The sequence below is a fragment of the Ranitomeya variabilis genome, chromosome 4 (genome assembly GCF_051348905.1).
Source record: "Ranitomeya variabilis isolate aRanVar5 chromosome 4, aRanVar5.hap1, whole genome shotgun sequence".
Lineage (NCBI taxonomy): Eukaryota > Metazoa > Chordata > Amphibia > Anura > Dendrobatidae > Ranitomeya > Ranitomeya variabilis.
The window spans coordinates 314,492,484-314,519,158 of NC_135235.1; the positions used below are offsets into that span (position 1 = coordinate 314,492,484).

The window sequence follows — 26,675 nt, forward strand, 5'->3', positions numbered from 1 at the left end:
ATCCTTGTCCCGTTTTAATCTTGGGCTCTTACTTGTAAATGGGTTGGCCTTTTCTTGTAGTAGCTCATTTTCGTGCTGCAGTTCAGTCTGTAGGTAAAAAATAGTGAGAATCACAGGAACCTGTGGATAATAACATCTTTCCCCAGTGGGGCTTCCTGTCTGGTGCTATAAAACACTTAAGGAGTGGAGCAGGCTCTTGATAAAAGCCATATGTAGCATACTACAGGGAAACTGATCCTCCTATAATGTTTAATATTGTTATATTTATGTAACATGAAAAATTGCATTGTAGGACGATCAAGCTGAAACACGTATTTATCTTCATTCCATTAAAAGTTTATCTTATGTGTTCAAATAGAGAAGCCTGTGGATATGTATTTTTACTTAATTTATAATTTATCTTTTGTGCCAAACAAAAGTGTTACATATGACCCTTCTATGGTAGAAAAATATTTAGAATTGAGAGTCCTCAGTGGTTGATACCTTTTAATGGCTAACTGAAAAGATGGTAACAAAGCAAAGTAGCAAGCTTTGGTAACTACTCAGGTCTTTTCATCAGGTACAGACTAAAAGAAATTGTGAAGAATCACATATTTATGCACAACATAGCACAGAAAAAAAAATTAACCATGGATAAGACAGGTGACATAACTTCTACTGGCTAACACGGTACCAAGATATATATCTTTCCTGTACCTTCTATGGTAGGAAGCTGAACTTTTGAGAAGACTTCTTAGATCTGGGCCATACTGATATTAACTGATGAACATTGTCTCCAGAGTTTTGCTTCTAGTAGATATCAAGACAAGGTGGCTAAATTAATGTCCAGTAGACAATATGACATCCATGTCAGCTGATAAGAGGTTCTAAACAACAAGATATTTTAAATCTGCAAATTAGGGTGAGAACCATGGATCTGAGAAATGGATGCCCATACATCACATGTCCTTCTATCTGTGTGCTCAAAAATACTTTTCATAGTCTTTACTCAATGCTGGTAACATCAATGGGATGACACATTGGGATGTTCTTGACATGTGTCCTCAATTCTGCTTTCTTTAGAGAGAGAATGTAGGCGCCTCTTTCACACATCTCTGAAATTACACTGACATTAGAGACCAGTTGCACATATAGCTTGAATATGTCCTGTTCATAGAGTGCAATTCCATTAAGCAATAGGGTCCTCCAAGCCAAATGATTAAATATTAAGATCCACTGAAGCTTTTCTTTTAATTAAATATGACCTCTCTTTATCCACAGATTAGAGAAGCCTACCTCCAGTTTATGGTCACCATTGCTAAAATGGTACGAGAAGATAAGAACCTCACAAAAGATGACAATTACGTGCATGAAGAAATGGCTCGTGTGATGGATTTAGAGTCTGATATCGCAAAGGTGAAGATTGTTCCGCACCATTCATTGCCTTAAAATTTCTTCATACAGATTGAAGGAAATATCACAAATCTTTGTGTCTTTTAGGCAACGGCACCATCTGAGGAACGGAACGATGTCACATTATTATATAACAAAATGACCCTCACCGAGTTCCAGCAGAAGTTCTCAACAGATGTAAATTTCAGTTCATGACAATACATGTAGTTTCCTATGGTCAAAGTGTCTTCATTCTGACCATTGTGATGTAGTCTTCTCCTGTTAGCATGCTCATACAGCAAAATGTTTTCTCCATAGGGCAGGAGTAGTTTATAAGCTGGCAGACGTGTTAAGGAGAGCAATGAGAATTGTACAAGTAAAGTCCAATGTCTCTGATCAAACTTTACGCCTCTTAAGCCAATGGATAATGGTTTCAATGACAACTGTGTCTAGTATTGCTTCAGTCAAGTGAAAAGAGCTCAGCATATAAACAACAGTGGTGTTATTTCTGGGGGGTGATTTCTTTCTTAGACAGGAGTTTTTCCTCAAATAATACAAACTCATCAGATGGGTCAATGGGTTTACCTCAATATGTGATTATTGAGAGACAAACTAAGTTATGGCATGCAGTCACCATCTATGGAGCAGAGATGTGTATGTTCGGGGCCTCTACTCCATTTATTGTCAGTGTAAAAAGCCATGTACAGCATTCTTGGCTTTCTCCATCACATCCATAAACAAAGAGTGGAGGTCCAGCACGGGCATCTCCAGAATTGGAAAGATTTGTTGAGCTCACCACGTTTCTTGATGTTCAGTGCTGAGAAGAACTCTAGCTGGTGGGTGTCAATTCCACCAGTGAGCACAGCACTCAATGTCAAAAGATTGGAAAGTTTAAGAGTCTTAAATTAAGACACAACCATATAGTAATCAAAGCTAAAATATTTATTGGAAAATGTTTAAAAACCAAGTGGATCCATCAATAAAATCTGACTCGTTTCTAGCAGTAAATGCCCTTAATCATAGTATGAAATAGAATAACATGAGCCTCCTTTTAAATACATTTTAAACCAATCACGTTTAGGCCGAAACATTATGCTAAACACTTCCTGAAGGAACAAACAAACATCACATATATATCTGATTAATTCAATAAATATAAAAAAGATCATTCTTAAGATTCATGACTTTTGGAACTTTAGTCTCAAGCGTTAAATCCAAAATGCTTCACATAACATGAGTAATCTCTGCCAACATCTCCCCTGTTTGAGGAAATGCCACCTTCTGTATGTCATAAAATTTAAAGCAGGAAAGGTCTGAATTATGGTTATTGACAAACTGTTGTACTGCACCTGAATATAAACAATTCTTGTTAGGGATAGTACATCCTATTGAATGCTAATTTGGGATTGATAAAGACTCAGCACAAGAATTTTGCCCAAGAACTTTTCTAACCACCAAGACATACACAAAATCGCTAAAGAGGGGGGCAATTTAGAGATGTTTGCAGATAAAATTTGGAATCGAGCATAAAATAGTTGTAATTCAATAGATATTCTAATAACATAAGAATAAATTGTTTTAATTCCATGGAAAAATAACTATAGTTATCTAAGTGAAATTGCATACCTTGTTTGGCTAAATGGTGGAAAATGGTGACATAAAGATTGACTACATCACAAGTGAAAAAGGAAAAATGTTTTACTCAAAGAAATGTATCAAAGTTGTTAAGAAACATGGAACTGTCCTTTAAGTAGGGAGGAATTCTGGTCACTAATGGTCGCAAGTGTGCATCCAGCCACACAATGAGTCCCTCATTGAGTGAACCAATACCAGAGATGATAGGCGCAGGGGGTGGTGGGACATTTAGGTAAACCATGAGAAAAGAGGAAAACTTGGATCCTTCGTTAACACTCATTTTTGTTTCATTATTAATTACTCCCAAAGCCTCATGAACGTACAAGTATTTTGATAATATGTCTTTAGATATCAGCGTAGGATCAGATGTTAAAATCCTATAATTGGTTCTGTTGTTTAGAATGGACAAAACCTGCTTGCGGTATAGGGCCCCATCTATAATAATGACACTTCCGACTGACGGCTAACTAGGTTGTGCCTTTGTTTAAGCTCTTTTATGGCTTGGAATAAATCCCCATTCAAATTTTTCGTCTTAACCCCTTCACCCCCAAGGGTGGTTTGCACGTTATGGACCGGGCCAATTTTTACAATTCTGACCACTGTCCCTTTATGAGGTTATAACTCTGGAACGCTTCAACGGATCCTGGTGATTCTGACACTGTTTTCTCGTGACATATTGTACTTCATGATAGTGGTAAAATTTCTTTGATTTTACCTGCGTTTATTTGTGAAAAAAATGGAAATTTGGGGAAAATTTTGAAAATTTCGCAATTTTCCAAATTTGAATTTTTATGCAATTAAATCACAGTGATATGTCACACAAAATACTTAATAAGTAACATTTCCCACATGTCTACTTTACATCAGCATCATTTTGGAACCAAAATTTTTTTTTGTTAGGGAGTTATAAGGGTTAAAAGTTGACCAGCAATTTCTCATTTTTACAACACCATTTTTTTTTAGGGACCACATCTCATTTGAAGTCATTTTGAGGGGTCTATATGATAGAAAATACCCAAGTGTGACACAATTCTAAAAACTGCACCCCTCAAGGTGCTCAAAACCACATTCAAAAAGTGTATTAACCCTTCAGGTGTTTCACAGGAATTTTTGGAATGTTTAAATAAAAATGAACATTTAACTTTTTTTCACACAAAATTTAATTCAGCTCCAATTTGTTTTATTTTACCAAGGGTAACAGGAGAAAATGGACCCCAAAAGATGTTATATAATTTGTCCTGAGTATGCCGATACCCCATATGTGGGGGTAAACCACTGTTTGGGCGCATGACAGAGCTTGGAAGCGAAGGAGCGCCATTTGACTTTTCAATGCAAAATTGACTGGAATTGAGATGGGACGCCATGTTGCGTTTGGAGAGCCACTAATGTGCCTAAACATTGAAACCCCCCACAAGTGACACCATTTTGGAAAGTAGACCCCCTAAGGAACTTATCTAGAGGTGTGGTGAGCACTTTGACCCACCAAGTGCTTCACAGAAGTTTATACTGCAGAACCGTAAAAATAAAAAATCATATTTTTTCACAAAAATGATTTTTCGCCCCAAATTTTTTATTTTCCCAAGGGTAAGAGAAGAAATTGGACCCCAAAAGTTGTTGTACAATTTGTCCTGAGTACGCTGATACCCCATATGTGGGGATAAACCACTGTTTGGGCGCATGGGAGAGCTCGGAAGGGAAAGAGCGCCGTTTGACTTTTCACTGCAAAATTGACAGGAATTGAGATGAGACACCATGTTGAGTTTGGAGAGCCACTGATGTGCCTAAACATTGAAACCCCCCACAAGTGACACCATTTTGGAAAGTAGACCCCCTAAGGAACTTATATAGATGTGTGGTGAGCACTTTGACCCACCAAGTGCTTCACAGAAGTTTATAATGCAGGACCGTAAAAATAAAAAATCATATTTTTTCACAAAAATGATCTTTTCGCCCCCAATTTTTTATTTTCCTAAGGGTAAGAGAAGAAATTGGACCCCAAAAGTTGTTGTACAATTTGTCCTGAGTATGCTGATACTACATATGTGGGGGTAAACCACTGTTTGGGTGCATGGGAGAGCTCGGAAGGGAAGGAGCACCGTTTGACTTTTCACTGCAAAATTGACAGGAATTGAGATGGGACACCATGTTGCATTTGGAGAGCCACTGATGTGCCTAAACATTGAAACCCCCCACAAGTGACACCATTTTGGAAAGTAGACCCCCTAAGGAACTTATCTAGATGTGTGTTGAGCACTTTGACCCACCAAGTGCTTCACAGAAGTTTATAATGCAGAGCCGTAAAAATAAAACAAAAATTTTTTCCCACAAAAATTATATTTTAGCCCCCAGTTTTGTATTTTCCCAAGGGTAACAGGAGAAATTGGACCCCAAAAGTTGTTGTCCAATTTGTCCTGAGTACGCTGATACCCCATATGTGGGGGGAACCACCGTTTGGGCGCATGGGAGGGCTCGGAAGGGATGGAGCGCCATTTGGAATGCAGACTTAGATGGAATGGTCTGCAGGCGTCACATTGCGTTTGCAGAGCCCCTAATGTACCTAAACAGTAAAAAAAAACCACAAGTGACACCATTTTGGAAAGTAGACCCCCTAAGGAACTCATCTAGATGTGTTGTGAGAGATTTGAACCCCTAAGTGTTTCACTACAGTTTATAACGCAGAGCCGTGTGTTATGGTTACCCCAATGACCATGGGAAAAAAATGCAAAACGGACTAGCTCTCGGGTGATGGAAACTAAGGTCGACCGTGACCTGAACCTGACCCAACACTTACAGTAGCCGGGGGATGTACCTACGATGCCCTAGACACCACGCGCCAGCCGGAGATCTAACTACCCCTATAAGAGGAATATACAGGCCTGCCTTACCTCCAGTGAGGAACCCCAAAAGATGATAGTAGGCCCCCACAGATATTGACGGTGAGTTCAGAGGAAATGACATACGTAGGATGAACAGCAGATTTAGCACAGTGAGGTCCGCTTACTAGATAGCAGAAGGACAGGAAAGAGTTACTTCACGGTCGACCTAAAAATCACTATTCAAAAACACCATCCAGAAATTACTTTAAACTCCAGTGACAACTCATGCCACTGGAGTAGTAATTTTCTGTCCACAAGAGCTTCCAGCACTGAAGAGTCACATTGCAGATAGCTGGACAAAAATAGCAAAACAAGAAACAAAATTCAACTTAGCTGAACTGGGACTTGAGGCAGGTGAATGCAACAGAATGCTACTAGCACATTGTTGGCCGGCATGTGACTAACAGCCAAGCAGCCTTAAATAGGAAACTCCCCAAGAGGGTGGCGACAGGTAATCAGAGATGGAGGAAGGCACATAAGAGACACTACCATAACAGACCACCGGGGGAGCCCACAAACCGAATTCACAACAGTACCCCCCCCTTAAGGAGGGGGCACCGAACCCTCACCAGAACCACCAGGGCGACCTGGATGAGCACTATGAAATGCACGAACCAAATCGGGAGCATGAACATCGGATGCTGTCACCCAAGAATTATCCTCCTGGCCATAACCTTTCCACTTAACCAGATACTGAAGTTTCCGTCTGGAAACACGGGAGTCCAAGATCTTTTCCACCACATACTCCAATTCACCCTCAACCAACACAGGAGCAGGTGGATCAGCAGAAGGAACAACCGGTACCTCATACCTCCGCAATAATGACCGATGGAAAACATTATGGATATTAAAAGATGCTGGGAGGTCCAAACGAAAGGACACAGGATTAAGAACCTCCAGAATCCTATAAGGGCCGATAAACCGAGGCTTAAACTTAGGAGACGAGACCTTCATAGGAACAAATCGAGAAGACAGCCACACCAGGTCCCCAACACAAAGACGAGGACCAATACGCCGATGACGATTAGTGAACTGTTGAGTCTTCTCCTGGGACAACTTCAGATTGTCCACAACCTGTCCCCAAATCTGATGCATCCTATCAACCACAGCATCCACTCCAGGACAATCCGAAGACTCCAATTGACCGGACGAAAACCGAGGGTGAAACCCTGAATTACAAAAAAATGGAGAAACCAAAGTGGCAGAACTAGCCCGATTGTTAAGGGCAAACTCTGCCAATGGCAAAAAGTCAAGCCAATCATCCTGATCAGCGGACACAAAACACCTCAAGTAAGTCTCCAAGGTCTGATTAGTACGCTCAGTCTGGCCATTAGTCTGAGGATGGAATGCAGACGAAAAAGACAAATCGATACCCATCCTGGCACAGAACGTCCGCCAAAATCTAGACACAAACTGAGTACCCCTGTCAGACACTATATTCTCAGGAATACCATGCAAACGCACCACATTCTGAAAAAATAGAGGAACCAACTCAGAGGAGGAGGGCAATTTGGGTAAAGGTACCAAATGAACCATCTTGGAAAAACGGTCACAAATCACCCAGATGACAGACATCCTACGAGAAACCGGAAGGTCAGAAATAAAGTCCATAGAGATGTGCGTCCAAGGCCTCTTAGGAATAGGCAAGGGCAACAACAACCCACTGGCCCTAGAACAGCAGGACTTGGCCCGAGCACAAACATCACAAGACTGCACAAACATGCGCACATCTCGAGACAAAGAAGGCCACCAGAAGGACCTAGACACCAAATCCCTGGTGCCAAAAATTCCAGGATGACCTGTCAACGCGGAAGAATGAACCTCCGAGATAACTCTACTGGTCCAATCATCAGGGACAAACAGTCTACCAGGCGGACAGCGATCAGGCCTATCCACCTGAAACTCCTGCAAAGAACGCCGCAGGTCTGGGGAGACAGCTGACAATATCACCCCATCCTTCAGGATGCCGGTAGGTTCGGAATCACCAGGCGAGTCAGGCTCAAAACTCCTAGAGAGGGCATCCGCCCTCACATTCTTGGACCCAGGCAGATATGACACCACAAAGTTAAATCGGGAGAAAAACAACGACCAGCGCGCCTGTCTAGGATTCAGACGCCTGGCCGACTCAAGATAAATTAGATTCTTGTGGTCAGTGAGGACCACCACCTGGTGTCTAGCACCCTCAAGCCAATGACGCCACTCCTCAAACGCCCACTTCATGGCCAGAAGTTCCCGATTTCCCACATCATAATTTCGCTCAGCGGGCGAAAACTTTCGGGAGAAAAACGCACATGGTCTCATTACTGAGCAGTCAGGATCTTTCTGCGACAAAACTGCACCTGCTCCGATCTCCGAAGCATCCACCTCAACCTGGAACGGAAGTAACACATCAGGTTGGCGCAACACAGGAGCGGAAGAAAAGCGGCGCTTAAGCTCTTGAAAGGCCTCCACAGCCGCAGAGGACCAATTAGCAACATCAGCACCCTTTTTGGTCAAATCAGTCAAAGGTTTAGCAATGGCAGAAAAACCCGCTATAAATCGGCGATAGAAATTAGCAAAACCCAAGAACTTTTGCAGACTCTTCAAAGAAGTAGGTTGCATCCAATCACAAATAGCCTGGACCTTGACAGGGTCCATCTCCATAGATGAAGGGGAAAAAATATATCCCAAAAAGGAAATTCTCTGAACTCCAAAACTACACTTTGAGCCCTTTACAAAAAGAGAATTAGCTCGCAAAACCTGAAAAACTCTCCTGACCTGTTGAACGTGAGATTCCCAGTCCTCCGAAAAAACAAGAATATCATCCAAATACACAATCATAAACTTATCCAGATATTCACGGAAAATATCGTGCATAAAGGACTGAAAAACGGAAGGGGCATTTGCGAGACCGAAAGGCATTACCAAATACTCAAAATGGCCTTCAGGCGTATTAAATGCGGTCTTCCACTCATCCCCCTGCTTAATCCGCACCAAATTATACGCACCACGTAGATCGATCTTAGTGAACCACTTAGCCCCCTTTATACGAGCAAACAGATCAGTCAGTAAAGGTAACGGGTACTGGTATTTAACTGTAATCTTATTCAAAAGTCGATAGTCGATACAAGGTCTCAATGAACCATCCTTTTTACCTACAAAGAAAAATCCTGCCCCTAGTGGAGACAAAGAGGGGCGAATATGACCCTTTTCCAAAGATTCTCTGATATACTCCCGCATAGCAGTATGTTCAGGTACAGACAAATTAAACAAGCGACCCTTAGGAAACTTACTACCGGGGATCAATTCAATAGCGCAGTCACACTCTCTGTGGGGAGGGAGAGAATCAACTTTAGGCTCTTGAAAGACATCATAAAAATCTGACAGAAATGCTGGGATCTCAGAGGGAGTAGATGAAGAAATAGGAACCAAAGGTGCATCCCCATGAATACCCCGACATCCCCAGCTCAACACAGACATAGATTTCCAGTCCAAGACGGGATTATGAATCTGTAACCATGGTAATCCAAGCACTAAGACATCATGTAGGTTATATAATACAAGGAAACGAATAATCTCCTGATGGTCTGGGGTGAGACGCATAGTCACTTGTGTCCAATATTGTGGTTTATTGCTAGCCAAAGGTGTAGAATCAATACCCTTCAGGGGAATAGAAACTTCCAACGGCTCCAAATCAAACCCACAACGCTTGGCAAAGGACCAATCCATGAGACTCAGAGCGGCGCCAGAATCCACATAAGCATTCACAGTCACAGATGATAAGGTACAAATCAATGTCACGGACAAAAGAAATTTTGACTGCAAGGTACCTGTAGAAAAAGATTTATCAACCCTTTTATCAACCTTATTTATACGTTTAGAGCATGCTGATATAACATGAGCTGGATCTCCACAGTAGAAGCACAATCCATTTTTGCGCCTGTAATTTTGACGTTCGCCTCTAGACAAAACACGATCGCATTGCATATGCTCCAATGCCTTTTCAGAGGTCACCGCCAAATGGTGCACAGGTCTTTGCTCAGAAGACACCGCCATATGGTGCACAGGTTTTTGCTCAGAAGATACCGCCATATGGTGCACAGATTCTTCCTCAGAAGACCCCGCAATATGGTGCACAGATTTGCGCTCCCGCAAACGCCGATCAATCTGGATAGCCAATTTCATGGCATCATTCAGACCTGTAGGCACAGGGAACCCCACCATGACATCCTTCACGGCATCAGAGAGACCTTCTCTGAAATTAGCTGCTAAAGCGCACTCATTCCATTTAGTAAGCACCGACCATTTACGGAATTTCTGGCAGTATATCTCAGCTTCATCTTGCCCTTGGGAAAGAGCTATCAAGGCTTTCTCAGCCAAAATCTCTAAATTAGGTTCTTCATAAAGCAACCCCAAAGCCTGAAAAAACGCATCTACATTTAACAACGCAGGATCCCCTGGCGATAATGCAAATGCCCAACTTTGTGGGTCGCCGCGCAGTAGAGAGATAACAATTTTAACTTGTTGAGTCTGATCACCAGCAGAGTGAGATCTCAGAGACAAAAACAATTTGCAATTTTCTCTGAAACTCAAAAACCGGGATCTGTCTCCGGTAAAGTATTCAGGCAGAGGAATCTTAGGTTCAGACATTGGAGCACGTATAACAAAATCTTGTAGGTTCTGTACTTTTGTCGCAAGGTTATTCAAACCCGCAACTAAACTCTGTGGATCCATGTTTCAGATGGGTGTAACCCAAGCATTCAGAGGTTAAGAGGAGAGGAGAGAGAAAAAAAAAAAAGGCTGAAGACTGCAGTTTAAGCAAGGAATACAAATGATCCAACTAAGGTGCACTTTCAAACACAGAAAAAAAAAAACCTTTTCTTCTCCTTCCTACTTTAGTGCATATTTTAACACATAGATTTTTTATTGGCCGGCCAAACTGTTATGGTTACCCCAATGACCATGGGAAAAAAATGCAAAACGGACTAGCTCTCGGGTGATGGAAACTAAGGTCGACCGTGACCTGAACCTGACCCAACACTTACAGTAGCCGGGGGATGTACCTACGATGCCCTAGACACCACGCGCCAGCCGGAGATCTAACTACCCCTATAAGAGGAATATACAGGCCTGCCTTACCTCCAGTGAGGAACCCCAAAAGATGATAGTAGGCCCCCACAGATATTGACGGTGAGTTCAGAGGAAATGACATACGTAGGATGAACAGCAGATTTAGCACAGTGAGGTCCGCTTACTAGATAGCAGAAGGACAGGAAAGAGTTACTTCACGGTCGACCTAAAAATCACTATTCAAAAACACCATCCAGAAATTACTTTAAACTCCAGTGACAACTCATGCCACTGGAGTAGTAATTTTCTGTCCACAAGAGCTTCCAGCACTGAAGAGTCACATTGCAGATAGCTGGACAAAAATAGCAAAACAAGAAACAAAATTCAACTTAGCTGAACTGGGACTTGAGGCAGGTGAATGCAACAGAATGCTACTAGCACATTGTTGGCCGGCATGTGACTAACAGCCAAGCAGCCTTAAATAGGAAACTCCCCAAGAGGGTGGCGACAGGTAATCAGAGATGGAGGAAGGCACATAAGAGACACTACCATAACAGACCACCGGGGGAGCCCACAAACCGAATTCACAACAGCCGTGCAAATAAAAAATATTTTTTTTTCCACAAAAATTATATTTTAGCCCCCAGGTTTTGTATTTTTCCAAGGGTAACAGGAGAAATTAGACCCTATATATTGTTGTCCAATTTGTCCTGAGTACGCTGATACCTGATATCTGGGGGGGAACCACCGTTTGAGCGCATGGCAGAGCCCGGAAGGGAAGGAGCATCATTTGCAATGCAGACGTAGATGGATTGGTCTGCAGGCGTCACATTGCGTTTGCAGAGCCCCTAATGTTCCTAAACAGTAGAAACCACCCACAAGTGACCAAATATTGGAAACTAGACCCCCGAAGGAACTTATCTAGTTGTGTTGTGAGAACTTTGAACCCCCAAGTGTTTCACTACAGTTTATAACGCAGAGCCGTGAAAATAAAAAAATAAAAAATTTCCCCCCAAAATTATTTTTTAGCCCCCAGTTTTGTATTTTCCCAATGGTAACAGGAGAAATTGGACCCCAAAAGTTGTTGTCCAATTTGTCTTGAGTACGCTGATACCCCATATGTGGGGGGGAACCACCGTTTGGGCGCATGGGAGGGCTCGGAAGGGAAGGAGCGCCATTTGGAATGCAGACTTAGATGGAATGGTCTGCAGGCGTCACATTGCGTTTGCAAAGCCCCTAATGTACCTAAACAGTAGAAACCCCCCACAAGTGACACCATTTTGGAAAGTAGACCCCCTTAGGAACTTATCTAGATGTGTTTTGAGAGCTTTGAACCCCCTAGTGTTTCACTACAGTTTATAACGCAGAGCCATGCAAATAAAAAATATTTTTTTTTCCACAAAAATTATTTTTTAGCCCCAGTTTTGTATTTTCCCAAGGGTAACAGGAGAAATTGGACCCCAAAAGTTGTTCTCCAATGTGTTCCGAGTACGCTGATACCCCATATGTTGGGGTAAACCCCTGTTTGGGCGCACGGGAGAGCTTGGAAGGGAAGGAGCACTGTTTTACTTTTTCAACGCAGAATTGGCTGGAATTGAAATGGGACGCCATGTCACGTTTGGAGCGCCCCTGATGTGCCTAAACAGTGGAAACCCCCCAATTATAACTGAAACCCTAATCCACACACACCCCTAACCCTAATCCCAACGGTAACCCTAACCACACCTCTAACCCAGACACACCCCTAACCCTAATCCCAACCCTATTCCCAACCGTAAATGTAATCCAAACCCTAACCCTAACTTTAGCCCCAACCCTAAATGTAGCCCTAGCCCTAGCCCTAGCCCTAACCCTAGCCCTAACCCTAGCCCTAACCCTAGCCCTAACCCTAACTCTAGCCCTAACCCTAACCCTAGCCCTAACCCTAACCCTAATGGGAAAATGGAAATAAATACATTTTTTAAATTTTTTTCATTTTTCCCTAACTAAGGCTACGTTCACATTAGCGTTCTGCGCCGCAGCGTCGCCGCATGCGTCATGCGCCCCTATATTTAACATGGGGGCGCATGGACCTGCGTTGCACTTGCGTTTTGCGACGCATGCGTCACTGCGGCGCACGCGTCATGGCGCAGAGGACGCAGCAAGTTGCATTTTTTGTGCGTACAAAATCAAGCAAAAAAAGGACGCATGCGTCGCAAAACGCAGCGTTGTGCATGCTTTGTGCATGCGGTGTTCCTGCGTTGTGTGTTGCGTCGCCGACGCTGCGGCGCACAACGCAAATGTGAATGTAGCCTAAGCGGGTGATGAAGGGGGGTTTGATTTACTTTTATAGCGGGTTATTTAGCGGATTTTTATGATTGGCAGCCGTCACACACTGAAAGACGCTTTTTATTGCAAAAAATATTTTTTGCGTTACCACATTTTGAGAGCTATAATTTTTCCATATTTGAGTCCACAGAGTCATGTGAGGTCTTGTTTTTTGTGGGACGAGTTGATGTTTTTATTGGTAACATGATCGGGCACGGGAGATTTTTTGATCGCTTTTTATTCCGATTTTTGTGAGGCAGAATGACCAAAAACCAGCTATTCATTAATTTATTTTGGGGGAGGCGTTTATACCGTTCCGCGTTTGGTAAAATTGATAAAGCAGTTTTATTCTTTGGGTCAGTACGATTACAGCGATATCTCATTTACATCATTTTTTTATGTTTTGGCGCTTTTATACGATAAAAGCTATTTTATAGAAAAAATAATTATTTTGGCATCGCTTTATTCTGAGGACTATAACTTTTTAATTTTTTTGCTGATGATGGTGTATTGTGCCTCGTTTTTTGCGGGACAAGATGATGTTTTCAGCGGTACCATGGTTATTTATATCTGTCTTTTTGATCGCGTGTTATTCCACTTTTTGATTGGCGGTATGAGAATAAAGCGTTGTTTTTTGCCTCTTTTTTTTTTTTTTTTTTTTACGGTGTTCACTGAAGGGGTTAACTAGTTATGTAGTTTTATAGGTGGGGTCGTTACGGACGCGGCGATACTAAATATGTGTACTTTTATTGTTTGATTTTTTTTATTTAGATAAAGAAATGTATTTATGGGAATAATTTTTTTTAATTTATTTATTTATTTAGGAATTTTTTTTTTTTTTTTTTTTTTTACCCATGTGGACATTTTTTTTAACTTTTTTACTTTGTCCCAGGGGGGGACATCACAGATCATTGATCTGGCAGTGTGCATAGCACTCTGCCAGATCTGCGATCTGCTGTGCAGGGCTGCAGGCTTACCAAGTGTCTGCACTGAGCAGGCACTCGGTAAGCCACCTCCCTCCCTGCAGGACCCGGATGCCGCGGCCATCTTGGATCCGGGACCTGCAGCGAGGAAGGAGGTAGGAGACCCTCGGAGCAACGCGATCACATCGCGTTGCTCCGGGGGTCTCAGGGAAGCACGCAGGGAGCCCCCTCCCTGCGCAATGCTTCCCTATACCGCCGGTACACCACGATCATGTTTGATCGTGGTGTGCCGGGGGTTAATGTGCCGGGGGCGGTCCGTGACCGCTCCTGGCACATAGTGCCGGATGTCAGCTGCGATAGTCAGCTGACACCCGGCCGCGATCGGCTGCGCTCCCCCTGTGAGCGCGGCCGATCGTGCTGGACGTACTATTCCGTCCTTGGGAAGTAGGGCCCACCCCACATGGACGGAATAGTACGTCCAATGACAGAAAGGGGTTAAAGGGCAACACCTTAGGTTGTTCATATATAGGGTTTTAGCTCACATTCAACTAAGGTCTGGAATAGATCAAGGGCTGGTACCTTAGATTCCACTAAACTAAATAGCAAAGCCACTAAAGACTCAAGGTCTACAAAAATGCAATTTTCAACAGCAGAAAAAAAAAAGCCAGCAACACTTAACTGCCCAGATCTTGGAACAAATGCACTGCAGGGTGCAGCCAGCCCATAAAGCAAGATGTTAGCAACACAGGTGCACAATACCAGATCAACAGCCACTCACCACATACCCACTCCTGGAGGGGGTGACTGCCCAGTATACAAGTGCACAATAAAGGCCCACATAGGGCGTTGTTCACACAATGGTCCTGCATAGTGTCTGGTTCACAGCCTATTAGTCACGCCCCTACTTTTCGATTAGGCGGGCTGTCAGCACACTCTCAATGCATCCCAGTGTGAACACCCCTCATGCGAGACTGAAACGTGTTTGGGCTTGGCTGCACCCCGAAAAATATAGTGCAAAAATATACAAAAATAGTGAGGTAGTGGTTGATATTTTGGCCAAAATACGCAAGCTCGTAACTTAGTGGCTTTGCTATTTCGTTTAGTAATAGGACTCGTAAGTGTAGGGACCCTTAGCGCGGGTTACGTGCTTGCGTATTTTGGCCAAAATATCAACCAATACCTCACTATTTTTGTATATTTTTGCACTATATTTTTCGGGGTGCAGCCAAGCCCAAACACGTTTCGGTCTCGCATGAGGGGTGTTCACACTGGGATGCATTGAGAGTGTGCTGGCCAGCCCGCCTAATCGAAAAGTAGGGGCGTGACTAATAGGCTGTGAACCAGACAGGCTGTGTACCATTGTGTGAACAACGCCCTATGTGGGCCTTTATTGTGCACTTGTATACTGGGCAGTCACCCCCTCCAGGAGTGGGTATGTGGTGAGTGGCTGTTGATCTGGTATTGTGCACCTGTGTTGCTAACATTTTGCTTTATGAGCTGGCTGCACCCTGCAATGCATTTGTTCCAAGATCTGGGCAGGTAAGTGTTGCTGCCTTTTTTTTTTTACTTTAGATTCCAGAGGGTAATAAGATGGATTATACAGTTTGAAATAGATATCATAATCAGATATCTTAAACACTTTTTCATCCTCAGTTTGCAATTGATGCAACAACTTTAAGGGTATGTGCACACGTTGCAGATTTTCCTGCAGAATTTTCTGCACAGATTCTGCATCTCTTGCCAGAAAACGCATGGAAAAAATCTGCGCCGATTTGATGTGTTTTTTATGCAGATTTGATGGGGATTTTCATGCAAATTTGTATGCGGTTTTGAAAGCTAAATAAAGATCTATTATTGAACAGAAAAAAAAGAATTGTGATGTCAGTTCTTGTCCAACCTCTTCATCTACATACTCCATTGAAGAATAATGTTTACACACAGAAATATAGATAGATAGATAGATAGATAGATAGATAGATAGATATAGATAGATGATAGATAGATATAGATGGATAGATAATAGATAGATAATAGATAAATCTATAGATAATAGATAGATTGATAGAGAATAGATAGATCTATCTATAGATAGATCTATAGATAGATATATCCATCTATCGATATATCTATCTATCTATAGATTTATTTATAGATAGATAGATATATTGATAGATATAGCTATAGATAGCTATATCGATAGATAGATAGATAGATAGATAGATAGATAGATAGATAGATAGATAGATGGATAGATATATCTATAGATAGATAATTAGATATATATCTATAGATAGTAAACAAAAAGAGAAACAGCACAAAAACATGTAAAAAAAGGGCTTTAATGCCCAGTGGCGTGGCAACGTTTCAGATAAAACAATCCTGTCTCAAGCCATTTTTTGTTTTATGTGAAACGTTGCCACGCCATAGGGCGTAAAAGCCTTTTTTTAACATCTTTCTGTGCTGTTTCCCTTTTTGTTTACTGTCTGGAAGGCCATTGGAATGCAGGTCAGGGAAGGTATTTTTTCTGGTGCTGTTCCTCTTTTTCTACCTATCTATCTATAGAGAGATAGATAGATAGATATATAGATAGATAATAGATAGATAAATAATACCAAGCCCGATGTTTAGTAATAAACATAATAAAATGGTACATAAAGAGTTAAATAAAGACACACACACAATCTGTGTTAGGCCGGGGTCACACTTGCAAGAAATTTGCACGAGTCTCGTCAGTGCCGCCGGCACTTGGGACTGGAGTGTTCAGCTGCATAGAAATACATGCAGCCGCACAGAAATACATGCAGCCGCACATTCCAGTCCGAGTGCCAGCGGCAGTGCCGGTTATTGAGGTGTGAGACTCGTGCGAGTTTCTTGCAAGTGTGGCCTCGGCCTTAAACGCAATATCTGTTTAATTTATAAAAAAATTGAAAACAAAAATGGCGTGGGCTCCCGCACAATTTTTTGAGCCAGAGAGGGAAAGCCAGTTACTACGGGCCGATGTTTATAGCCTGGGAAGGGGTTAATACCCATGGATCTTCCCAGGCTATGAATATCAGCCCGGAGCTGTATATTTAGCCTTTGCTGGCTATTAAAATAGGGAGACCCCCCAAAAAAAGCAATGTGGGGTCCCCCTATAATTAATAGCCAGAAAAGGCTACGCAGACAGCTGCCGGCTGATATTCATAGCCTAGGAAGGGACTATGGATATTATTTCCCCCCCCGGCTACAAACACCAGCACTCAGCCACCTCAAAAATGGCACATCTGTAAGATGCACCAATTCCGGCACTAAGCCTCTCTCTTCCCACAGCTCTGTTATGGTGGCAAATGGGGTAATAGGGGGTTAATGTCAAATTTGAATTGTAAGGTGACATAAAGCCGGCTTAGTAATGGAGAGACGTCAATAAGATACCTACGATTACTAATCCTATAGTTGTTAATAGGCTAAATAAACACACACACATGCAGAATAAAGTATTTTAATGAAATAAAACACCACACAGTTTTTCCATCTTTATTTTTCTGTCAATCCATGCGACACCCTTGATCTCCTGGAAAAAAACAAAAATAATAAACCAACACAAATACTCCCTGGTCCGACGCAGTCCATTTAATAACGGGTGTCCCACAGCGGTCTCCCCAATAGAGCTGTCACATCAGGAGATGTGACCACTCTATAGGCCTCCAGTGACACACTGACAGGAGACAATGGCTCCAGCAGTGTTATCACTGAGGGTTCAATGGCCTCTCACATTCTGGCACTGCTGCATGAGAATTTTCCCACACAGCGGTGCCGCAAGTGACAGTATGAACTGTGCACTCACAGCAGCGGAGGGATACAGTACGGAAGGATACCTTCCATCATTGTATGCCAGAGCCTCTGGAGAGCAGTCGCATCTGCCGATGTGACAGCTCTCCACGGGAGGTCGTCGTGGGACACTTCTTATTACATGGATTTCATCGGATCAGGGAGTATACTGATGGCTTATTATTTTTATTTTTTTCCAGGTGATCAAGGGCTTCGGGGACTAGGTGATTGGTGAGTATATACTGTATGTTGTATGTACTGTATGTCTGTATGTGTTTTGGTTTTTTTACACTTGAACACAGTAGCCGGATGGGACTACTACTGTCCCATCATCTGATTACCTTTCATTGTAGCAGGCATAGCCAGATGGGACTAGTAGTCTCATTGGACGATGCCTGCCTACACACAGCCTCGCACGCACACAGTCACGCACACACACACCATACAGCCCCGCACACCCACGCACATCCACACAGACACACACAGCCCCGCACACCTACGTAGACCCCCGCAGGCACACACAAACATCTGCACACAGCCACACACATCTTCTCCACTCACACACAGTCTCTGCCCACACACACAGTCTCCACCCCCATACACTTCCACTTCCCGATCTGCAGCATTTCTCTCAGGCACATCCGCAGCAAATCCACAGATCTTTTTTAAACCTGTGGTTTTGCTGCAGAATGGCCTGACACAATGGAAGCCAATGGGTGCAGAAATGCTGCAGATCCGCAAAAAGAATGGGCATGCTGCAGAAAAAAACGCGATTCAGCGTGTTTTTTTCTGCAGCATGTGCACACCAAATGACAATTTCTCATAGATTAACATTGCTTGTGCACTACACTGCAGATTGGATGCAATTCTGCGCGTTCAAAAACGCTGCGGATCTGCATCAAAATCTGCAACGTGTGCACATACAGTACCCTAATACATTTTGTTCTTTAAACAACAACTGTGAGATTTTTTTTTTTAATCCCCTCATCCGAGTTTGAAATATATATTTCAGGTGTTAAATCAAAGGAAAAATGTCTTTCCACTGTTAAAAATGTGCAAAGTTATTTACATTTCATATTGTATTAAAACAAATCGAAGTTCTGACTGGGAACAATATTTAGCTTCTTGGCCTGAACTTCAATCTGCGCAATAGGCAAGATAATGATTGTTAATATTAATATACTTTCAAGGTTCAAGTCTATTGATGGTAGAGTCTTTTCTTTTCACTCATGGGGTACCTCCTGTTGATAAGGCTGGTTTCACACTTGCGTTTTGATCTGCAGCGTTTGTAAAAAAAACGCAGGTGGTGAAAAAACGCATGTAAACGCGTTTGACCGCGTTTACATGCGTTTTTTCATGCGTTTGCGTTTTTTTGCGCAAGAAGAGCAATTTCACAATAGCAAAAACAAGGTAACCAGACACCACCAATGGGACTACAGAGGGCGTATATGATGGGCTCTCTATATTTAGACCCTACGGCTACTTAAATTTTAACAGCTTGCTACTGTATCCTGTGTCATGATGGATCTTCGCATGGAGAGCTTTTATTTCAACCTGGATTTCAGCTTCAAGATGTTTCTGGCCTGTGCTTTTGCTTGGGAGCAAGACAGAAACCGCGAAAGATGGAGAAGGAGACAACGTAGGCGTTTTTGGAGGCACCCCATTATTGAAGTGCGTGAGAGGCGTGGAGCCTATCACACGCTCTATGCCGAGCTGAATGCCAACCCGGAGAAATTCCAGGAGTACACGAGAATGTCGCAACAATCATTCCGGGATTTGCTGTCTTGTGTCCAAGGAGCCATACGGCGACAGGACACCCAGCTCCGTAGAGTGATTCCACCCGAGGAACGTCTGCTGGTGACATTAAGGTACGTTCAGAATCTAAACCAATGACAGTCCAAATTTTTGTTTTTCTGCCTTTTTTTTTGTATTTTCCTCTTTTTTTTTTTTTCAATTTTTAACCACACCATAAAAAGAGTAGATTGTAATGTTGTTTTTTGTTTGTGTTTTTCTTCTAGATTTCTTGCCACAGGGGAGAGTTTATCTTCCCTCCACTTCCAATACCGGCTTGGAATATCCACACTGTCCAAAATAGTTGTGGACACCTGTCGGGCATTATGGAATGCACTCCATGATGAGTTTATACCACTACCCACCACGGACATGTGGCGTGAAATTGCTGACAAATTCTGGAATGTGTGTAATTTCCCCAACTGTTTAGGAGCGGTGGATGGAAAGCACATCCGCATTATCAAACCTGCCAGAACCGGATCGGAGTTTTTCAACTACAAAAAATATTTTTCTGTAGTGCTCATGGCAATAGCTGATGCAGACTGTCGCTTCATCGCCGTGGACATTGGAGCTTTTGGCCATGGCAACGATTCCCAGACTTTCAAGAGCTCGGATATAGGCCGGCGTGTGTATGGTAAAAATTTTAATTTTCCCCCTTCACAGCCTCTCCCCAACACTCAAGGCCCACCGCTGCCATTTGTTATGGTTGGGGATGAGGCCTTCCAGATGTGTGAAAATCTACTGAAGCCCTATTCCAGTCGTGACTTGGACAACACTAGAAGGATCTTCAACTACAGACTGACGAGGGCCCAAAGAACATTAGAGTGTACCTTTGGCATTCTGGTCGCTAAATGGCGCATTCTTGCATCAGCCATAAATCTAAAAGTGGAAACAGTTGACGAGCCTGTGTGGTTCTCCACAATTACATAATTACTAAGGAACGACCCCACATTGAACTGGATGAACCAGTTGCACACCCTCTGCCTGATTTCCAGCATCACCCGCTGCGGTCAACTGCAGCCGTTGGTCTCATGCGGGACCAATTTGCTGCTTATTTTGATTCAGATATTGGACGTGTGTCATGGCAGGACAATGTTGTGTAAATGTCCTGTTGTATCTTTATCTGTACCAGTAATTTTCTACAATGAAAATAATGTTTCACATTAATAAACTTTAGTGTTGGTTGTATTGACCGTGTCTCCTATCTTTTTCCTCTCCAAACCAAGGTTACCCAAAAACGGGCAGTAAACCATGTCATATCCCCCTTTTTTTTGCATATTCCACACTACAAATGTTAGTAGTGTGTATGTGCAAAATTTTGGCACTGTAGTTTTTAAAATAAAGGGTTAAATCGCGGAAAACATTGGCGTGGGCTCCCGCGCAATTTTCTCCGCCAGAGTGGTAAAGCCAGTGACTGAGGGCAGATATTAATAGCCTAGAGAGGGGCCATAGTTATTGGCCCCCACGGTTACAAACATCTGCCCCTAGCCACCCCAGAAAAGGCACATCTGGAAGATGCGCCAATTCTGGCACTTGGCCTCTCTCTTCCCACTCCCGTGTAGTGGTGGGATATGGGGTAATGAAGGGTTAATGTCACCTTGCTATTGTAAGGTGACATTAAGCCAGATTAATAATGGAGAGGTGTCAATTATGACACCTATCCATTATTAATCCAATTGTATGAAAGGGTTAAAAAAACACACACATTATTAAAAAGTATTTTAATGAAATAAACACACCGGTTGTTTTAATATTTTATTGCTCTCTCAATCCACCTGAAGACCCTCGCTCTGAAAAATAATAAGCCAACAATATACATACCCTCTGATGAACTGTCACATCCCACGAGGTAAATCCATCTGAAGGGGTTAAAATATTTTACAGGCAGGAGCTCTGCTAATGCAGCTGTGCTCGTGCCTGTAAACCCCGGGGAATGAAGGAAATGTAGGTCAATGACCTATAGTTACCTTCAGTCGCGGTGATGCGCCCCCTGCTGAATGTCCTCATATGACCTTGAGCATGGGAAAAAGTTCCCAGGCTGCAGTTCATGAGGACATCCAGCAGGGGGCGCATCACCGTGACAGAAGGTAACTATAGGTCATTGACCTACATTTCCTTCTGTCATGGCTGTCCTCATATGACATGGCTGTCCTCATGGCTGTCATGGCTGTCATATGACATGGCTGTCCCCCATGACATCCAGCAGGGGGCGCATCACCGCGACTGAAGGTAACTATAGGTCATTGACCTACATTTCCATCTGTCGCGGTGATGCGCCCCCCTGCTGGATGTCCTCATATGACCTCGAGCGTGGGAAAAAGTTCCCAGGCTGCAGTTAATGAGGACATCCAGTAGAGGGCGCATCACCGCGACTGAAGGTAACTATAGGTCATTGACCTACATTTCCTTCATTCCCCAGGGTTTACAGGCACGAGCACAGCTGCATTAGCAGAGCTCCTGCCTGTAAAATATTTTAACCCCTTCAGATGGATTTACCTCGTGGGACGTGACAGATCATCGGAGGGTATGTATATTGTTGGTTTATTATTTTTCAGAGCGAGGGTCTTCAGGTGGATTAAGAGAGCAATAAAATATTAAAACCACCGGTGTGTTTATTTCATTAAAATACTTTTTAATAATGTGTGTGTGTTTTTTTAACCCTTTCATACAATTGGATTAATAATGGATAGGTGTCATAATTGACGCCTCTCCAATATTAATCTGGCTTAATGTCACCTTACAATAGCAAGGTGACATTAACCCTTCATTACCCCATATCCCACCGCTACACGGGAGTGGGAAGAGAGAGGCCAAGTGCCAGAATTGGCGCATCTTCCAGATGTGCCTTTTCTGGGGTGGCTGGGGGCAGATGTTTGTAGCCAGGGGGGGGGGCAATAACCATGGACCCCCTCTAGGCTATTAATATCTGCCCTCAGTCACTGGCTTTACCACTCTGGCGGAGAAAATTGCGCGGGAGCCCATGCCAATTTTTTCCGCGATTTAACCCTTTATTTTAAAAGCTACAGCGCCAAAATTTTGCACATCCACACTATACAAACATTTGTAGTGTGGAATATGCAAAAAAAAAAGGGGGATATAACATGGTTTACTGTATGTAAACCATGTCATCATGTTCGGTTTGTAAAGCCGGCAATTGAATTTCCAGCTTTTAACATATATCGCGCTGAAGTAAATATAAATGTATATACAGTATATATATATATATATATATATATATATATATATATATATATATATATGTGTCTCAATGACATATATATATATATATATATATATATATATATATATATATATATATATATATATATATATATATAAAACAAGAAACCCGACTTTGGAGCGAAGATCGCCGACGGACGACCCGATCCCACAGTGAGATCGGGTGGGGTTTCACCAAACCCGACTTTGCCAAAAGTCGGCGACTTTTGAAATTGGCAGATCTGTTTCGCTCAACCCTAGTGGTTATACAAGGCAGTTATCTACTCAACAGGTCAGGTGTCATAACTTTTGAGTTTTTGGACACCTGACCTGTTCAGTAGAGGACTGCACTGGATTTCCACCATTTTCTCTTAATACTGCCACACTAGGCATATACAAAAAGAGATTATGGAGATACATGTTATATTTTTGGGGCCACCTCATATCTGTATATTAAAGACACACATATAGCTGCAGTCTTGTATTTTTCACTACTGGAGATATGTTGTGGCCCAAAAAGTAAGTGTGTGGCCAAGTTTCTTGGCGCATGGTGTGTGTTGGCGGCGGCGATAGACACAATAAACCAAACAAGATTGTGGCAAATCAAACTTTTTTTATTTAGTTAGCAATGTAAAGAAATTATTTTTTTGAACTGCGCCGGCTTGGGGTTGAGTGATGTAAATGGGGTGTGTGAAGAACGGAGGCCTGGCTAACCATGGATGACACAGAGGAGGCAGGAGAAGGGGCAATAAAACTAGAAGGGTCTGGAAGTTCGGGGATGGGGCTAGAAACATGAGAGGCTTGAGGCACACTGGAAGGGTGAGACAAAACTGGCAATACAGACACATCGGTAGGTGAAGGGGGAGGAATACTAACAGTTTTTTGTTTTTGTTTTTTCTGATTTTTTGGGGGGTTTGCCTGGTAGGGGGACGTCTTGGTGGGCTCATATGCTGTAGCGTGGTGGCGGGAGACCCGACAGGGTCTGGCTGCACTGTCTCACAGTCCATTGCGCTTGTCGAGCGCTCACCCATGCCAGAGTCCTGCTGCGTCGTGGTGGTGGGGAAACATAAAGCCCTGCCAGGGTCCTGCTGCATCGTGGTGGGTCCGGGCCTGAAAGCCACGCCAGGGTCCTGCTGCATCGTGGTGGGTCCGGGCCTGAAAGCCACGCCAGGGTCCTGCTGCATCGTGGTGGGTCCGGGCCTGAAAGCCACGCCAGGGTCCTGCTGCATCGTGGTGGGTCCGGGCCTGAAAGCCACGCCAGGGTCCAGCTGCATCGTGGTGGGTCCGGGACTGAAAGCCACACCAGGGTCCTGCTGCATCATGGTGGGTCCGGGCCTGAAAGCCACGCCAGGGTCCTGCTGCATCGTGGTGGGTCAGGGCCTGAAAGCCACACCGGGTCCTGCTGCATCGTGGTGGGTCCGGGCCTGAAAGCCACGCCAGGGTCCTGCTGCATCGTGGTGGGTCCAGGCCTGAAAGCCACGCCAGGGTCCTGCTGCATCATGGTGGGTCTGGGCCTGAAAGCCACACCAGAGTCCTGCTGCATCGTGGTGGGTCCGGGCCTGAAAGCCACGCCAGGGTCCTGCTGCATCATGGTGGGTCCGGTCCTGAAAGCCACGCCAGGGTCCTGCTGCATCGTGGTGTCAGTGGAGGAGGTCCAAGCCGGAGCAGCGGTGGTCACGGTGGTGGCGGTGGGATGTCCAACTGCACTCGTCATGGTGTTGGCGCTGTAGTGGAGTCTGTCTGTGGAAGGAATTGAGATGGCCGTGCAGTGGTATGCAGCAGAGGTCGTCAAGGAGGTTAATCGTGACAGTGACGGCACAGTTGGATATGCCGCCACTGTCTGCTGTAAATAACGACTCTGCTGCATAGCCGGCACAGAAGCAGCATTGCAGGCCTGCATCACACTGAGCTGGAGATCAGGGCTAAGGTGTTCCGACATGCCCTGCTCAATTTGGTTGAAAAAATGATGAGCTGGCCTCTGGAGGTCGGCTTTCACTTGATCAAGGCTTTTGGTGACCTCCTGGACACGGCAATTCAAGAGGTTATGAGAAACATCCATTCGGTCACCTAAAGCCTTGATTGCTTCGTGTAAAACCGAGCTCAAGTGCAAAAACTCGGGCATGAGTGACCTGTCTGAAGCCCTCTGTCGCTGCCGGGATGAGCCCAAAAAAAAGGGGGCAGTGGAAGAGGACTGGGAAAGGGGAAGACCTGATGGGCCAGCTCCCTGGTCGCCAGTTACTGTGGAAGGCCCACCTGCTGCTGCGCTGCTGGATGGCTGGGACGGATCCGTGGCTGCCGGCTGAAGGACCGCTCCAGAACCTGGCTCGACAGTCGTGCTGTGTGTGCTGTGAAAAAAGGAAACAGAAAATTAATACCAAAAAATAACCAGACGCTAAATCCTGTGGAATTTTAAAATACAGATTATGTCAATACAATACAACCAAAAGCATGTGAGAAAAACTTACGTTCTCTGGGCAAGGACCGGTCTTAAAAATGACAGCACGCGATGATACTTGTACAGTCTGATCCTTGCTCCTGAACCACTGGCAGCACGACTCTCTTGGCGCAGGTCCTTGTTGAAGCGGTCCTTCATGGAATGCCAACGTGTTTTGACTTTTTCCACTGTTAAAAAAAAATTAAATTATGGTCAGGACATTGAATTTTTGCCGTTTAAAGACAACTGTGTGTGATGAGAGAAACTCCGGAGAGTTTCTTTCATCACACACAGTCAAGAGAGCAAGGCAAAGGTCTCTGCTGCTTCACACTGCAGTGCAACACTTACCAAATGCACTACGGACCCGTGGTGGGGCATTGTCCCATCTATCCCACAACGCTTGGGCCACCTCATTCCATAAACGGCGGAGCGTGGTGTTGATCGAATGCAGTGGATCCCGGCTGTCCCACAACGGAACTCGCTCATGGACCAGGCTTATTAGGAGGTCGTTGTCGATAAGGTCATCGTCCCGTCGTGAAACCTAAAAATTAAAGACAATCATTACAGTTTGCTCAATCACATAAGGAAAAGAAAGAGAACAGATGATGAGAAATGGCATGAATATGAAAGTAAACATACAAAAGGATTCCATAAGAAAAATTTAAAGATATACGAGTGTAAAGAATGGAAGATTCAAGAATTTTACAATGAGGACAGTCAGCCTTGTATACATACCCGCTGCCGTCTTCCAACCAGAACTTGACTCCGCTGCTCCTGCCTGGTCTGTGCCTCAGTAGAAGTGCTCTAAAAAAAAGGAAAAATCAAATTGTCACATGTGTTGATGTGACAGTGAATACTTACCAATCTGACGAGGCAAACACTCACCTCACTGACATGCTCCACTTCCGACTGACGTGGCTCAAACTCCTCACCAGAAGAAGACATTCTGGCATGTAGAAAGAAAGAAATGGAAGAAATTAGGACATGTAGAGCCAAAAATTAGAAAATAAAGGCATTGGTAGGATATACTCACATTGATCTGGGTCTTGTCCTCCAAAATGAGTCCTGCAAGTGTCTTGTCTTCTTGAGAGTCTGATGAGAAGTGTCCTGAAACTTTCCCCAACCTCCCTTTTATCACCTTGTTGGTAGCGGGTGTCTTATCAGTGTCTAGACATGGTTATCTTAATGGAAACGCATGCGTTCAAAAACGCATGCAAACGCATGTACACAAAAACGCATGCGTTTCCATAGACATCAATATAA

General features: G+C 43.7%; 1 protein-coding gene across 2 annotated transcripts in view; it reads left to right on the forward strand.

The window, feature by feature from the left end:
- The window catches only part of MMEL1 (membrane metalloendopeptidase like 1), a 592,089-nt gene that overhangs the window by 452,478 nt on the left and 112,936 nt on the right, over positions 1–26,675 (forward strand). For both annotated transcript variants that reach the window (XM_077250438.1, XM_077250437.1), the window contains exons 9-10: positions 1,261–1,395; positions 1,480–1,569. In XM_077250438.1, coding sequence (XP_077106553.1) covers positions 1,261–1,395; positions 1,480–1,569 — 225 coding nt within the window. The remainder of the gene's footprint in view (positions 1–1,260; positions 1,396–1,479; positions 1,570–26,675) is intronic.